Here is a 14,064-nt window from a genome sequence, read left to right as displayed (position 1 = left end):
AAAACTGCATTGATCAGTGTTTTTACTAGTTTAAATCACTTGGTCCATTTGTTTTGAAAGGAAGAGACATTAACAAATAATTTGGCTCAGAGTAAAAACCCACTAAGCAATGTACACTGGAGAAATTCTGACTGAGTGAATTTTAGTTTAGTTTAGTTAGATCGCTAGTTGTGATCTGCAATTTTCACTGCGAAAAGCCACAAAATCCCCTAAATCTTGCACACAGTTTATGAATTCTGATAGTTTTTATTTGAACTTACTCTTGATAATTTTTATTAAACGCCTGCAACCATTTCTCTATATTCTGGTGACTTGTCAAGTACAGTTTGAGATTGAACCCAAAATACTCAAATATAATGTGTGCACAGACATGGATCATAGTATATATGGCAAAGAGATGCCTTCACATGCCTGAGCCCCTCTTGAACCTTTGGCTTTCATCCTTCAGTGGCACATGTGTGGATCAGCGAGAGTATTGTGCAGGTTTCAGAAGTACATGCTCCCTTATGTAGTGAGTCGGATTGCCTTTATCTTCCTCACATTGATCCAATCTTCTTAGATCCACACAAGAGTCCACAAGATGAGTTCTAAAGGATTGATTTCAGATTGAAGGATTGTGCTGATTTGACTCTGTGGTCGGATTACTAACTAAGATCCTTACCTTGTTTGGATCCTCTCATCTGGATCCTCCGGAGTTGAGGAAACAGCTGGGGGACGTTTGTGTGTCACCATCAAGGCTCCCTCTGGGGTCACAACAGGAAGTAACCAGATGCTGAGAAAAAAAACCACACAAGATGTTACTTATTTTGTACATGTTTTCTTTTTTCTACTCCTTGATTGTTCTGATTTATGATGAAATGTGATGGATGTTTGAATAAAGACATGTTGTCACTGCTCTGGAGATAATTCAATGTTTTTTGTCTTGTTATGTCAGTCATGATCTGATTGAACCTCCCACAGCCTCGTTATAGGGTAAACATGAAAAGAGAGGAGAAATTTGAGTGCCAGCGTAGAGGCATTAAATATTCTGAGCGCTGTCAGAGCCGGGCCACCGTGAACGTGGCAGACAGCGTTTTTATGCCCCCGTCGTATCCATCTAAAATAACGGTAATTTTAGTACCAGCACTAATGTATTCCTAATTTAAACTCAGTTTGTGTGCTGCAGAAAACAGCCAGGTTTTTCAGCATACAAATTAGACTTAATATGAAACTTTATATTAAACTAAGCATTATGAAAAATGTATTCTGTAAGCATGCTCAATTAACATATATTGTCCTCGGATAAATGTTTCCACAAGATAAAGAGCTTTCCATTGTTTCTTCTTAATTTCTGGGGAGAACGGCTTTGCAGGACGGATCTACTAAATCCAGAGGCACATATGGGAAAGTATAGAACGTTGATCTTTGTGGGCTTATAGAGATATCGAGTCAGGAGGGATTTATTCATTTTATGTTAAGCCAAGAGAAAATCAGTCATCTTGATTGTACTCAAATTGGCATCAGTGAGTTTGAATCCTGTGATACAAGAATTTAAACTGCAGCTGTGCAGTTTGCCACTGCTTCAATGTAAAATCTAACTATGACTGTTACTGTTACTGAGACATCTGAAGTTCATGAACTCAAGTATATAGTGTTGTAGCACTTTGCCAAGAAACTCCCACAGAGTCTCCTACTTGTAATTAAAGCATCTTATAGCAAAGACGTGACCATTGCAGATTCTGATTTCCAGTTTCGTGGCCCTGGATAAAAAAATAAATAAATAAATGATACTTTGTTCTCAAGATGGCCGTTTCACTGAATAATAAGTCTCTGTCGCACAATATGTGTTTGTTTACTGCCAGTTCACTGTGTCTCTGAGACTCAGAGTTACAGCTATGCTGTCATCTAAACCCTAAACACATCTCACTACTGTTTACCATCTGGTACCAGCAGAGATGTTTATTTTCAACTTCTCCCCTCCTACAGTACGACCATCAGCAAAATGTATACACTTGATGCTGCCAAGAACTGTCCTTGAGTATGATGGCGTGCATTAAAGAGAAATCAGAAACATTTTCAGCCACGCAAGCAAAGTGGCTCCAGGGGTTGGTCAGCCCAAGATTTTAATCTAGATTAAAATATCTTAAATACTACTTAATGGATTGCAATGAAATATTATATAAACATTCATGGCCTCCAGAGGATGAATCTTACTGACTCTGGTGTCCCCCCTGGGTTTTACAACAAGCGCCACCAGCAAATCAATCACATTTTTTGTGGTAAAACTGTTGCATGGATAGCCATAAAATGTGGTACAGAAATTCATGTTCTCCTCAAAATGAATGTTATTAACTGCAGTGGTTCCTGAATTCTTTTGGTTTGTGACCCTTAGAAAAAGGCCATGTCTACTCGAAAACCCCTCATTAATATTTAGCCTACCAGTTATTCAAAGACTTTTTTTTGGTAAAAGTCCTGAAAAGGTCATTTGCAATGGGAGAGCTAAGTTTGAAGTCTGCAAAATAAGCACAGCTTTGTGCAACAACAAAATCTTGTCCTCTGCCTTTCTTTTCTGTTCATCTTACAAACCCATAAATTAATCTTGCAATCCCTTTGGGGGGGGTCCTGACCTTCAGTTTGGTAACCACTGCGGTAGCATCGTTAGGTAAGACTTACAGTTTGTCCAATACTTTGTTTTTTGACCAAATACATGCAAAACTAATGACTTTCACACCAGACTCAGGTGTAATTTGTGTTTTGTGCTAATACGTTGCTAGCATGCTAGCACATGAAACAGGGACTTTGGGTGTCCTCTGCCAAAAGAATTTTGAGCAACAAACACTTCTTTTCTTTTTTCTGCAGTCTGGTGAATGGTCTGGTTTGGTGATTTTTTTTGCAGCAATTTGTATTTTTTCTGCATCGATTTATGGCGTTAGTCAACAACTTGGTCAGAAGCTCACATGAAAAATGCACATGTTCTAAATATAGAGAGGGGAGTACCATGCTGCTGTTAGCATTTAGCTGAAAGCACCTAATTATAGCCTCACTGAGCTGCTAACGTGGTTGTAGACTAGTCTTGTTAATTATAAGTCTGCTAAGATTCTGTATTTTTCTGTGAACAGAACCCATGACAAGACCAAAACCAATAATGAATTTGTCCTACTACTATTTCCTGTGTATCTAAAGCCTGATATCACTTATTTGGTCAAGGCTAGGTGGTATTTGTAGATTTGTGAAGGTCTGACAACTCACTTCAAAGTATTCTTGTTTTGCTGTTTTATGGTGTCACAATACTGTGGTGAAGGTCTGTTTAGACAGAAAAGGCACTTTGATAGGGAAGATAATGGTTTGGGGTAAAATGATCGCTTGAAACGTGGAACATGAAATCTTGCTGGAGTTTTTGCAAATTGGGGTTACCATCTAAACACAACCCACTTATTCCTCTGTACCACAGACCAAAAAACTATCAAAAACACATCAGTGAGGCACACCGCTGCACAGAGTGACATTTTCCTTCATTAGCATGAATGTGGGCACTGTAGTTTATTTTGAGCCAGTCCCACAAACACCGTCCTGCTGCTGTAAGTACTCACTAGAGCGCCAAATGTGTGATAATCCTCGGCTCCTGTTTGAGTAACGTTTGCTAAATAACTACAGTGCCCAGCTATTTTAGGAAATTACTGAGCCCTGATGCAGCTACATATTGGTGCATCTTTTTTAAGATTTACTTCTTCAGATGGGCTTGGTGATGAGTGCCACAGACAGATAAAGGAGAGATGGACCAAAGCACTGACGGTTTGGTCTTTTGATTTGATTTGTTGACGATAAGAGAAATACGAAAAAACACCAGTTTAGTCTTTAAAAAAGAGCCACAAGAAGGCATTGAAATAGTTTCAGAGGACAGCCTCAGATGACCTAAATGAATAACCCATCGATTTGCTGCGTCCAGCAGACATTCCAGTGTCTGTTTTTCTCCATTTCCTCTCACACACACCTGCCCCCTATTTCTCTCCCTTTGCTTCTCCTGACATTTGGAGGGGAACAGATGGAGATTGTGGCTGGGTCGGTCAAGCCAGAGGCAGCAAAGGAGATGGGATTTTTGTAACACCAGGGGCCCGGTGAAGGGTACAACGAATGGCCAGCTGCCCCCTGTCTCCCCCTGATGCGCACCCAGGCGCTGGGCCGCTGACCCAGTCAGCTCCGAGCTTCTCGGCCTGTTCACTCCTTATCTGCCCCCGCTAAGTTCCTCATATCATGAGACCTTTTCAGCCTCCATATATATCACAGATTTCCAGCCTCTCTTCCCCAGCGTGTGCTTTTCACACCGCTGAGCCAAAGTACCCCGAGCAGCGCTGAGCTCTCGTTATACCATCACGACTCTTGACAGCAATTATCTAACCCAGACAATGCTGATACATGTGAGTGGATGTGTCTGGCTGCTTGGGTTGAAGTGCACTAAAGCAATCAGTTCTTACTTTGTCTTGCCATCTTGCAGTAATTACAATTTCCTTCATATTTCTATCTAATTAGGCCTTCTCCTTTGCCCTTTAACTGTGCAATCTGTGGGAGTCTGAGAGCCGGGGTGCAAACTGAGCATCTGTACAGAGGCTCTTGTTACCAAAGCTGTAACCCAGACAGATGTTATGATGCCCTGTGTATGTTCAGCGTATATACTCATGAGAATGGTGTAGGAGAAGTGACGGGAAAAGGACGTCCGCAGAGCCAAGCTGTTATGCCTGACATACTCACCCCAAGTTGCATTTGCGTCCCGTCACCTTGGAAACTTGGTCTCAGCTCAACTTGGCGAGCCTTAAATGGCTCTCCACTCTCGCGGCTGGTGCTGTGAATGTGGCTCTGTTTTGATCGGCCTCCCCCTCCTGCTGCATTGTCTCACACAGTGGTCGAGAGCAGCCTTCTTTTCTCGGGGTACGGAGGAGCTTTGCGGGGCTCCTTCACTTTCTTTGTGTGCTCGGAGGTTCTGTGGTGCGGGTACGGAGGAGGCTTGCGACCTCTGCGGCCTTGTGCTGTTGGTGGTTTAGCTGTGGCTGCAGGGGCAGAGCACACCTGTGAAGGTCCTGCTGAGGATGCTCGCCTCTCTTTGTCGGTGTTGGACGCAGTTTGAGTTTCGGATTTGGTGGGTGGGCAGCCGGCAGACGGAGGCTGGGTCGATGATGGAGAGGGCAGACCAGCAGATGGGTGGTCACTCTGTGGGGTCTGATAAGATGCAACTTTGGTCTCTATGATGACAGAAGGGCTAAGAGTTGGGGGAGGCTTTGGAGACAGAGGGGAGACAGGGCTGATGGAGGAGGAGGGCCCAGGGGAGTGAGGTTGAGAACCAGGGCTGCTGGGGTGATGGAGGTTTACTGTTAGAGGGGAGACACCTGGAGTGGGAGGTCGCACAGGTAGGCTTCTTTGGGGAGATAGAGTAACGTCATGGGAGGTTAGATTTTGAGAGGGACTGGGTAAAGGGAGATTATTGCACTGCAACAGCCCACTTTGTCGGGGAGAAGACCCCAGACTGCTGGTGAACCGAAGAGTTCGACTCCCAGATGTCACCGGGCACAGCAGCACATTTGGTGGAGACTGACTCCTGCCGTGGTGATCTCTCCTGAGGCTGCCAGATGAGTCCGTGGCCCCTCGTTGGTCTGCAGGCTCTGAGGGCCTCCGATGGGTGCTGCCCACCGTCACGTCGCTGGAACTCGAACCTGAACTGGAGCTGCTGTTGCCTCTTTCAGTTCTCTGCTGCTCCTCCGCATTCAGATCAATGGTTGAGGTTAGATAGTCGATCTGCTGTACCACCTATGATGGATAAATACATACATTGTGGTGATTACTGGAGCCAATCATTGTTTTGTAATATTTGACAATTAGGGACTGTACTTGATTTATCAGAGAAGGGGGGTATCTGTTGTGTAATGTCTTTTTTTTATTTTTTTACCCTTCCCGAGGCAACAATTATTTTTCCTCGAGCCTCTCTGAGTGACTGAGTGAAAATGCATGACCCTCCCTCTAATGTCACTATCTTTAGTTTAGATTTGGTTATGGGTTTTTTTTTTGATGAAAGTGTTCATTACACATAATTTCCACAGGCTGTCACAAAATTGAAAATCCAACAATAATTTCTGTTTTTTCAATTTATGGCTATGATAAATTATGTCTTAGTTTTGGTGATGGGGGTTTCTGCTTAGATTTAAGAATACAGCTACATTCTTTATGTTTGCAATATTAGTATCATAATTTTAGTTTATGTGAGTACTTGATGCTTTTGTTTTTAAGGTCCTGGGCAGCACCAAGACAGGTTCATGATTTTTTACCAGGGCAAGAGAGGCTGCAGACCAGGGATAGAAATAAGTACAGGCCACCAGCCAAATGCAAGTAAAATATGCAAGTGGGTGCCAGATTTGCTTTACTTGCCAGACAAAAAACAATGGTAATCTATCAGTGAATGGTAGATTTTGAAATCCACAGGCTGCAGTGGCAGGTGAACAAAAAACTTTTACCTCCCTGCAAATGTCATTCTTTACTTTGCTTGCTTAAACAATCAAATAAACTGTACAAAACACCATGCTTGCCTACAGACAATACACTTATTCTGCCTGCATAGGATATGTTCTGTAGGTGACTGAGTGGCCGTTTGATTTTGTATTTGGTTTTCTGTGTTTGAGGACAAATCACCAGGACAGTTAAGAATAAAGAGAATAGAAGTAACTGGAAAAGGGGCACACTGACTTTACACATGACGATCTGTAAACTTTTCAAGGGGAGTACTTTTGCTTTGTGTAAACAGTTGCATAATGTCTCTGGGTGCTATAAATGAAGCTCTCCAGTTTAAGGAAATAGCCTAGATGATGTCATAGTGATGGCATCAAGACTGTTTTAGCTAAGGGCCCGAGACTTGTAACAGAAAGCCTGTGCTAGAAACTTGATGTGTGCAGTTTGAAAGATGGAGATGGTTATCAGGCAGGGAAGGTCTGATGAACATCAGACGATGACCAACACAAAATACCATACTGAGATGCATTATGGGAAATGTGGGATCCAGTGTTTTTGGTACTAAAAGTCTGGATATCTTTACCTCTGCTGCAAAGTGCAGTACTTAATTGCTGTTGTAATGAAAACCAGACACCTATGATTATTTTCATTGTTTAATCTGCTGATTTTACATCCCATTAATCCTTATATGAAATAAAGTGTTAGAAACTAGTGAAAAACGTTGGTCACATTTTCATTGAGCTCAAGGTGATATCTGGAAATTGCTTTCTTTTGTCCTTCCAAAGCTCTAAAACATATTAAATATACACATTTCCTTGAGTGAGGTCACTAAGTGCACAAATTAAGAAGACCTGCCACTTTTCTCCCTCTTACATGATTGCAAATTAAATTAAATTTGATAATTGATAATTTGACGAAAATTTGTGTTACTTATTAATTTACAACTGAAAAGCTGCAACTACAGAATATTTGCAAATGTTTTTATTACTCAATATAGCAATCATTTCAACATTTCAAGTATTTTTTGGCCATTTTTGATATTGCAGCACAGAGGTGACAGGAAATGAGAGGAGAGAAGGGATCCAACATGCCATGAAGATACCAGTCAGATTTGAACCTGGGCTCCATTTATCAGGATATTAATCCCCGAAGGGACACTGCATTGTCATAGCAGCAACATATGACATAAATACATTAAAACAATAGTAATATATTAAAATGCAGCAGAAACAAGATGCAAACACAGGAGGCTATGGTGACTAAAAGCAGGTAACTAAATAGCACAGTACATACAGAATACTTTAAGACTTTTGTAATAATCTAATAGATAACTTATCTACTACCAACGTTATTTTCTGGTAAATTGCATGTTGTTAAAGAGCCATATCAGTCTAATTTGGACTTATTACCATTAGCAGAGCTTTCTACCTATATGCAACAAATGTTGTGTATGTCTCTCTTTGTCCACTTAATAGGGACAAATAAAGTAATCTTGAATCTTGAATCAGTCTTGTGTGTTTAGTATTAATTATACCTGTACTTTTTTGTCTCAATGATTGTCTTTATTAGTACTTAAATGAATTTAAATAATTGAGTATAAAAACGATTAATCAAAATCAGATAATTGTAAATGTTAGTACTTTTTATTCAGAAAACCCACAGGTTTTACGTCTACTTGCATTTGACAAGAAATGTAATAACAGACATATTCATCAAATATTTCAAAACAAAAAATAAAATCAGCCAAGAGGAAAATTCTGTTTCTGTGTCCATTCTTTTTTAAAAGATTTGTATTGATTTATGTATTGATATTATGATTATTTATTATGTCCTGTGTAGAGTGTAAGTTATTTGTGCTCTCATGTATGTTTGTGTTCTTGCTTACCTGACATATTTTGTCATATTTTTGTAAAATAAAGCTGTGTAAAATAAAACAAAAAGCATCTGCCACATGCAAACGCAGTCAATGCGGCTCTACTTTATCTATAAGTCTATGTCTATGAACTGGACCCTCGCCAAGCTAAACAAGCACACTAGCTAGCTATTATGTGTAAGCTAGGTCTACGTGTTGCTGCAGGCCAGCTGGGATACATTCATGCACATTTATTTGTGTGTCTCCATTATTGTTTGACCAGTAAAGTAAAAGTCTGTTGATAGTCGCATTGGCAGCCTACAAGCGATGCCGACGAGTTAACCCCTTAATTAGTAACGGGTAACGTTAACCTACTTTGCCTCGTCTTCCAGTGTCATATGAGCATACCTAGAGATTTGCGGTGATGTGTCCGGGCTTCAGACCTTCTCTTCGTCCTTTTCCAGCGACCATAATGACGACCATTTATAATTTAACTCAAATTATTTGTGAAAATATGTTCCTCTTTGCGGGGTAAAGCGCGTCACGACGACCGTTAAATGTAGGCTAATTTGGGGTTAACGTCATTAAGGGTTCAGACCACCTGCGAGGCGGAGTGATACATGGATAATAAAAGGTTCAAAGCGCTTGTGGAATGCCTCTCGACCAATCAAATTGCTGGATCAGAGCTAAGCATTATAAAAAAAATAGATAAATAAATAAATAGAATTAGAGAAAAATCAATTTAAAAAAAATAAATTAAATAAAGACTTTTCCTTAGGGGTGGAATTTAAGAAAGCACAATTTTGTCTGACAGCTTCAGTTACTTTACAGCTTTTACATACAAAGCACATGTAGAGTTTATAAAATCTGATGCTTTGTTATAAATTAAACTAACCAACAGTTTAGTACAGCTGTAGTATTTAGTTTATTCACAGAAAATGAATGAAAAAAATTAACTGGCACCTGTTTTAATCATTTTATAGTTCCCTTGCTAATTTTTTTTTTTTTATAATTTTGAGGTTTGGACAGACAACAGACATTGGGCTCTGGGTAATTGTGATGGCTTTTGTGACATTTTTTCCCTAAATTTATATAAACTAAACAGTCAATAAATGGAGGAAATAATCAACATATTAATCTACAACTAACAACTAGGGACTAACACCCTGCTTTTACATTAATGCACAAGTAACAATAATCTAATATCTAAAATATAATGGCACAACAGTTGAAGTGGGCGTCTTCATGAGTAGTTTTAATACTTTAAGTATAATTTTACAATTATACCTACTACTCAAGTAATATTTCCAATCTTTTACTTGTAATGGAGTATTTTTACAGTGTGATGCTTGTTTAAGTAATTGATATGAGTACCTCCTCTACCACTGGTCACTTCTAATAAAATGATAACATACAAAACCAACCTTACACTGTAACCTGCGTATAGTAATTGCAATATTAAAAGTCAGTGTAACTCTTTTTTTTTCCTGCATTTGCATGTCTGCATCTATAGTTTTGGAGCATTTTTGACTCATACAGAAGTGGACTCTCACCAGGTGTACAGCTCTAATCTGTAAGTATGTCACACGAGCTACAACCTACTGCAAAAAAAGGTTTACCTTGGCCCAGAAATGGTTATATTATGGGAGATGTGTAAGCTAAAATTAGGTGGGTTTCCCTTCTACATGTAATACTTGGAGTGAAAAGCACACTGTGCAGTATATTATACACAGGAATACATGCATATATTTAAATGCGTGCAGAGATGGAAGCACGCGAGTGTATGCACGACAAACATGTACACAGAAATGCTTAACGCAAAGACACACACACACACGTACAGTGATGGAGACAGGAGAGATTGTAGAAAATTACACTGGGGAAAATGTTTGACCTATCTCTCCACCTGCTCTATGTGCACGGATAAATCCTCGGCCCCTGCTGGAACAGATGAATTATTGTTTTGTTCTCTGTATTCAACAACATCCTTGCTGATGTCAAAAGATGACCTGGTTTGTCTTTTTTTTAATGCTGAAGCTTTTTGGGTGAGGCAAAACCTCATATTACTTTGAAGTGTATATGCACATCAAGTGACTGTGGGCAGGTGCTGCTTGTTAATGTCAGAAATCAGAGGAGATAAAAGAGCCGAGGAGGACCCTGGTTCTCATCTGCTCCTCCCAAGAGTGTTTATTAAAAACAGTGTTTTTGACCTCTCAGGTTCTCACATATGGTGCCGAGAGACATTTGTTGTAGAGATCAGTCGTGTAAGTTGCATTAAACTCTTTCAGTTAAACTCTACTATTGGTTTGCTCCAAGTCCTGAGTCACGGTTCAGTTTTTGATCTGTCAAAACGCCTCAGCAGAAGATCACTGCCTTATTCATGCGTCAGCTTGCTTTAGTGATGTTTTTTTTCTCTGAGACAAAGGTCTTTATTGTTGCTTTAATATTTGTGTCTAAAATGCTTTAAAGGCTCACTCCAGTTCCTTTTTATAGCAGCATCGATTATTAAATAAATCTGAGGGTTGCTTCTCATGCAACAGAATGATAAAACAGGGCTTTGAAATAAATATGCGACCAAAGTCTTCTCTGGTGCCTTATCTTCCTTTGATCTGTCGTCTCTGTTGTGAAAATTTGGGATTTTTCTATCACAGTCTTCTTTCTCACCCTCTTCTCCTTTCCACTCCTTTTCGTGCATAGTGTATATGCTCTTTCATCAGTGTTATATTAATACTGTCACACTAAAACCTCACAGCTAGGATGATGAGGTTAGTACCTCGGGTTTAGCCGCGACCTCGCAGATGCAGATCAAATGCCAAGAGGCGAGATTTACGTGTCACTTTTACTGGATGAGGAATACGAGGCAGAGATACTCAGACATAAATGGATTATAAAATGCTATCCAGCTGTGCCTGGAGCAGCATCTGTCCATGAGGAGGGAGAGTGGTGGAAGAGATGAGAGGGGATGTTAGAAGAGGAAAGACAGAGCGGGAGATGCAGAGAGGAAGGCGACTGCTCTGCCTGATGTCACATCTCAGCAGTCTCTGAATGCATCATGCAAATGGAGCATAACTATTGTCTCATTCACCTCTATAAAAACGTACGCATGAATTGAGCACGAGGGGTGTGCATGTTTGCAGACAGATGACAGGGAAGAGTTGCAGAAACAGTTTGCAGACTGTGGTGGATTCATCCAACCCTGCTGCTGACTTTTTAATGCATGTTAAATTCTGCTGAGGATGTGCATTTGGAGGCTGCATTGTTATCTGTACGAGCCCTCCAGGTTTTATAGCATAAGCATGAACATTTTCTGCATGAGATTAACCATTTAAAACCTGAGCAAACTAGTTTGTTATTTCCTAAAAACATGGGGTGAAGGCAATACCAACTTAAGACGTGGCTAAAAAAAAAAGCAAAAAAAATATAGTAAAAAAAACGAGAAAATTACCTGAAAATGAACAATAAATTAATAAATAAACAAGAAAATGACAAAAAAAAGTGCTGAATTATTATTTATTTATTTTCTGTGACTAAATTTAAATATTAAGTTATTGTAATCATAAGAAGGATTTTCTGGACCGATTCCCTTTTTTTTTAAATAATAATTTTCAAACAATTTTAAGGTAATTTTTGTCATTTTACTAATTTCTTATCATTTGTGGGGCATGTCTTGCCAAGTTGGTGATTACTTTTTCCCATTGTTTTCAAGAGAATCAAACCTATTTGCCTTGGTTTCAAAACGGTCAAACAGCTTGTGAAAGGTGTCTAAACGCAGCACAAGAAAACTGATCCAGGTTTCAAAGGCCCCTGTGATAGGATGCAATAACTTTTTCTGCTTCTCATTTGTTTTCCTTGTGAGTGCAGGGATGATTGTGTAGGTGAAATGTTACACAGAATCATCAAAAACAACACGTTACCTCCTTCATTTCCTGGTGAACATCCCTCAGCGCTGTAAGAACCTGCTCCAGGTTGTTCACGACCCGTTTAATCTGGTTTCGAACCACCTTCCTGCTGCAGCCTGAATCCCTCCTCTGTGACTTCCCTTCATATTGGACCCACGTCTGGTTCTGGCCCAGAGATGCGATTCGCTCCAAGCTCGGTCTACTTTTCCTGGGTCCTCGTAGTGTTGTGGTGCAGCCCAGGCCTCTCTGAGGAACCTCGGTGGAGAAGATGACTCCATTGAGGGGCCCGTTGAAATCCACAGGTGGCTCCCTCAGGTCTCTCTGGCTCCTGCTCTGCTGTTTGATGTAGCTGACGCTGGAGGTGAAGGCATGCTGTCTTTCTATTAGTCCCTGAGTGTCTGAGCTCACCCAGCTGGATGAATGGAGGTCCCTTTTGCGGTAGGTGGTGCTGCTGGCGTAGTCCCACACCTTCCCCTTCCTGTGCTCTACCACAATAGGCACCTTACAGTTTGGCTCCTCATTGAGCAGCGTCGGAACAGGAGGGGGTCTCACAAGCGGCCCGTACTTCCTGACCGAGGTCCCGTCACTCTGAAGGTGGCTGCTAACAAAGGTGTGGTTGTCCTGGGCCGATGTGGCGCTCTGATCCTGCGGCCGGTCCCCTGCACTGTTCTGCGTATTGGGATCCACCTCTGGAGACTGGTTCCACCTGGCAGGACTGTCCTCCCTCTGTTTCCCCAGACTCCCTGGCAGGATGTGGTGCCCCCGCAGCACCACTGGCAGCATCCTCGCCATCCCATTACACCGAACTTCCCCTTTCTTTGCCCGGTCCTTGATGGAGAAGAAGCCTATCCCTTTGGCTTTCTCCAGATTATTGTGGGCCTCGGAGCTGGATTTGTACGGTCCGTTGAGTCCCAGGTCACTGCTGTGGTGGGGCTTCAGACTACTGCGCAGCCAGGGGATGAAGTGAGGGGTGTGGGGCTTGAAGCCTTTCTGCTCCCCAGGCGCTGGAGCTCTGCTGTCAGAGAACATGGTGATGGATGATGTCCAGCCACCTCACAGGAGGAAGAAGAAGCAGAAGAGGAAGAGGAAGACTCCTGAGACACTGAGCTTCCTCCTCTTTTTCCATGAATCCCCTCCTACCTTTGCCATTAGACCCGGTCTGCTCTATCTTTAGTCTCTTCTCCCCGACTCCAAAACTTTTATCTGCTTTTTTCCTTCCTCATCCCAGATCCCACCCACTCCCCTTTCCCTGCTGGTTCTGATTTTATCACCCCCTTCTTCTTTCCCCTCTGTTTCTTCCTCTCCTCCCACCGTCCTCCCTGTTGTATTGCTCTTGAGCCCGTCACCCCCTCATTGGGCCGGCCTCGGAGATGCCGAGGGCCTCTCTCTCTCCGTCTTCTCTCTCTGCCTGCCTGCGTCTCACTGGCTCAGTAGCGGTGGAGGCTTCCTGTCTCTACATCTCTCTCTCTCTCTCTCTCCACACTGCGCTGCGCTGCCTCCTATCCTCGCTCTTTCTTCCTCCCACTCCCTCTCACTGCTCTAACTCCCTTTCTCTGTTTCCCTCTTCTCTCCCCATTTCTGTCTCCCTGTTACTCTCTGCGTCCTCTGTCTTTGCAACTCTCTTTTACTCCCCTTTCTCTCTCTCCCCACCTCCCATTTGCCAGGGAGAGCAGCTGAACTTCAATCAAGACGCCACTGTTATTAATCCCCCGTTAGCCAGTGTGTACCCACGTGATTGCCCCTGCCTCTGTTCTCATCTGATTACTCCTTCCCCAGCTCAGCCCTTCACAATTAAATGCTGCTTAGAGGGGGTTTAAAGGAGTAGGGGAGGATGACAGCAGGAAG

The 14,064-nt window shown here is 41.8% G+C and overlaps 1 protein-coding gene across 2 annotated transcripts; it reads right to left on the bottom strand.

The window, feature by feature from the left end:
• Positions 1-4,738: 4,738 nt before the first annotated feature.
• Positions 4,739-13,476, bottom strand: LOC121941196 (mediator of DNA damage checkpoint protein 1). 2 transcript variants are annotated; one of them, XM_042483933.1, is made up of 2 exons: positions 12,235-13,476; positions 4,739-5,775 (listed from the first exon to the last, which is right to left on the bottom strand). In XM_042483933.1, the coding sequence occupies exons 1-2, from the start codon at positions 13,246-13,248 to the stop codon at positions 4,867-4,869; spliced, it is 1,923 nt and encodes a 640-aa protein (XP_042339867.1). In that variant the 5' UTR covers positions 13,249-13,476; the 3' UTR covers positions 4,739-4,866. The 2 variants fall into 2 exon arrangements, 1 of the variants encoding a protein (XP_042339867.1); XR_006105728.1 differs by lacking the exon at positions 12,235-13,476 and adding an exon at positions 8,729-8,918 and having other exon boundaries at positions 5,700-5,775.
• Positions 13,477-14,064: the final 588 nt, after the last annotated feature.

The sequence above is a fragment of the Plectropomus leopardus genome, chromosome 3 (genome assembly GCF_008729295.1).
Source record: "Plectropomus leopardus isolate mb chromosome 3, YSFRI_Pleo_2.0, whole genome shotgun sequence".
NCBI lineage: Eukaryota > Metazoa > Chordata > Actinopteri > Perciformes > Serranidae > Plectropomus > Plectropomus leopardus.
The sequence above is the reverse complement of the archived record's forward strand: the minus strand, read 5'-3'. Positions and strand labels throughout refer to the sequence as shown.

Excerpts from the sequence above, each read along its gene's own strand:
- LOC121941196 (XM_042483933.1), bottom strand. The coding sequence starts at position 13,248 with ATGTTCTCTGACAGCAGAGCTCCAGCGCCTGGGGAGCAGAAAGGCTTC. Across the intron at positions 5,776-12,234 it reads TTCACCAGGAAATGAAGGAG|GTGGTACAGCAGATCGACTA; the intron begins GTAACGTGTTGT and ends TATCCATCATAG.